Here is a 2,664-nt window from a genome sequence, read left to right on the forward strand (position 1 = left end):
ATATTTATATATATACAAAATCTGAAACACTATAATTAAAGTAACTATTCAAAAGTAGGGAGTGTGGTGTCTCTATAGGATAGGCACTGGAAAGCAAACTATAAGGTTGGTGGTTCCAGCCTACCAGCCTCTTTGTGGGAGAACAATGAGGAGTTTTGCTCTTGTAAAAATATATAGCTTCAGAAACTATATACAGGAGTGCTATGGGTTGGAACTGATTCCATGGCACTTACCAATGACATTTGAAAGTAAGTCATTGTACAGTTACTCTAACAGTTATCACACTTCTTTCTGCAGGGACTAAGGTAATTATTTAGCGATTAGCATCATTGCACATCAGTATTTGAAAGCCCAATTGTAGATATTGACTTCACAGTCATTTGCATTCATAAGACAAAGAATCAAATCATTAGCCAAATTATAATAAGGGAGGTGCACATGCATTGTCTACATTAGTGTTTTTTGAACTTCAAAAATATAACCCACATAAAATATATACTTCATACTGGATGTCTTGTGTACACATTTACATTTATCTGGAAGGAAAGATCCATGAATAAAGCTCTGACATGTTCTATTCCATTAAGTTTCCTTTTATTTTAATATAGGTCTAGATCCATTAAATTTAGTCCATTATTTTGTAAGGCGCTAGAACCCGTAGTTGGAAAACCTTGGTCAGTATGCCTCATTACTCTCTTAGGGTCTTCCAAACTCAGAAACTATTATTTTATGCTATAAATAGAGTGAGAAAAGGCTAGATATCTAGGAGCCAGCCTTAGAAAAAGGAATCATGTCCCTGCATAGTCCAGCTTGCAGGTGGCTAAAGAAGGCCCTTCCCTCCAATGTAGTGATATCTCACCCAACTCCGATCCTACCATGGCGCTTGCCGCTAAGCAATCCCAGACTCACTCATTCTGGTCTTGAAAGTTTAGGAACTCTGAAGATTGCAAATGGAAAGCCTATGTTATTGATTTATTTATTTAGCATAGATTACTATTCTGAGGAATTAGCTAGATACCCAGCTGAGAACATGGCGGCGGGGGTGGGGGTGGAGGTAAGAGGTGGCAGTATTATAGAGGTACAGGTGGGAGTAGGTGAAGGCACGTGCCTCAACATGAGGAAAAACAGTGGGAGCAGGCTAGGAGGGTGTCTGTGACATTGTTGCTATCTCATAACTTGACCTAGATAATGCAAAACTCAAAATACTGAAATCAAGATTGAGAAACACAAGATCTACCAACAGAAGAACTTGTAAGGTGAAGGCACTTGATAAGGGACATTCATTCTGCCATTGATCTTCTGGATTATTAGGGGTGAAGATAATTTAGGCAATGAAATTTTGTTAAGGATGGATGATCTAACCTTCTGATTTGGAGATCGAAGTTAATGCTCACGTTTGTGTTTTCAAGACGTGGAACTGCAAATCGTAGGCCCAGAGAATACTGAGGGGTAAAAATCACACAGGATATAAAGTTACTACATGGAAAGGCACAGCATAAAATATTTTTTAAATAGTCCTACAAAACCCCCCTTTCAGTCTCACTGTAAGTGTCCCTTTCTGTGCTTCGGCCTGATGCTGGAGAACTGAGAGAAAACATCGCAACCCGGCCTCAGGGTCAGATAATTTGTGCTGCCTCTCTACCATTTACTGTCTGGTTGGTGCAAATGCTTATCAAAATTGGCTGCTAAGCAAGAGGTTGGAGGCTCAAGTCCACCCAGAGATGCCTCAGAAGAAAGACGTGGCTATCTATTTTTGAGAACCCAGGCACTAAAAACCTCATGGAGCACAGTTTTACTCTGATACATGTGAGGTTGCCAAAAGTCAGAGTTGACGCAGAGACAACTGCTTTTGTTATGTTTACCATTTTCCCCATATGACTGCACTATCACTTTCTTAAAATGCTTTTTTTTGTGAGTTAAGTGTAGGTTTACAGACAAGATTATCAGTTTTACATTCAACCAGTCATACACTTTGTTTCATCTCAGTGATTGCAATCCCCTCCATGCAACCACATTTATCCTGCTTCCTCCCTGTGGCTCCCATCTCCAGCCCACCCATCTTCCCTTATGTTGGCACTTTGATTTATTTATTTATTTATTTTAATTCACAAAGATGTGTATCAGAGTGGATACAAATTCCAAATAGCCCAAATATACATTGGTTCAGAAAACTATAATACTTCAGCTTGATGGACATTTATATAGTCATTGAAATTACAGTGTGAAGACTTTGCAATAATGGACAATGCTTATCATGTAATAATATTAAATGAAAAAAGATTGCAAAATTGTCTGAGTAAGTGTTTCACCTAGAGTATTAGCTAGCTATCAATGGAAAATTTACTTTATGGGAGTATGTACTGGAAGAAAATACACCAGGACAATAGGCTACAGTTATGTTAAGGCTAGGGATGTATGGATTGTTGCTTCTACCTTTCTTTATTTTCCAAATTTATAAAATGCTTTCAATTATTGGTATAATTTGGAGAAAAGTGAGTCCAATGATAATTAAGGAAGTTAAAGTAATAGCAAATACATACATATAGAGTTCTGGTGTGGCACTGTGGAATAAAGCACTGCACCAAAAGGTCAACTTGAAACACAAGGTCAGCGGTTAAAACTCACCTACTCCTTGGAAACCCTATACAGGGTGGCTATGAGTCA

The 2,664-nt window shown here is 38.3% G+C and overlaps 1 protein-coding gene across 1 annotated transcript in view; it reads right to left on the reverse strand.

Annotated features, from left to right (window-relative positions):
• Positions 1-2,664, reverse strand: part of ITGA8 (integrin, alpha 8) — a 296,933-nt gene that overhangs the window by 86,827 nt on the left and 207,442 nt on the right. Inside the window, exon 22 of the mRNA XM_006872605.1 lies at positions 1,363-1,442. Coding sequence (XP_006872667.1) covers positions 1,363-1,442 — 80 coding nt within the window. The remainder of the gene's footprint in view (positions 1-1,362; positions 1,443-2,664) is intronic.

This window comes from Chrysochloris asiatica, unplaced genomic scaffold (assembly GCF_000296735.1).
Source record: "Chrysochloris asiatica unplaced genomic scaffold, ChrAsi1.0 scaffold00206, whole genome shotgun sequence".
Classification (NCBI taxonomy): Eukaryota; Metazoa; Chordata; class Mammalia; order Afrosoricida; family Chrysochloridae; genus Chrysochloris; species Chrysochloris asiatica.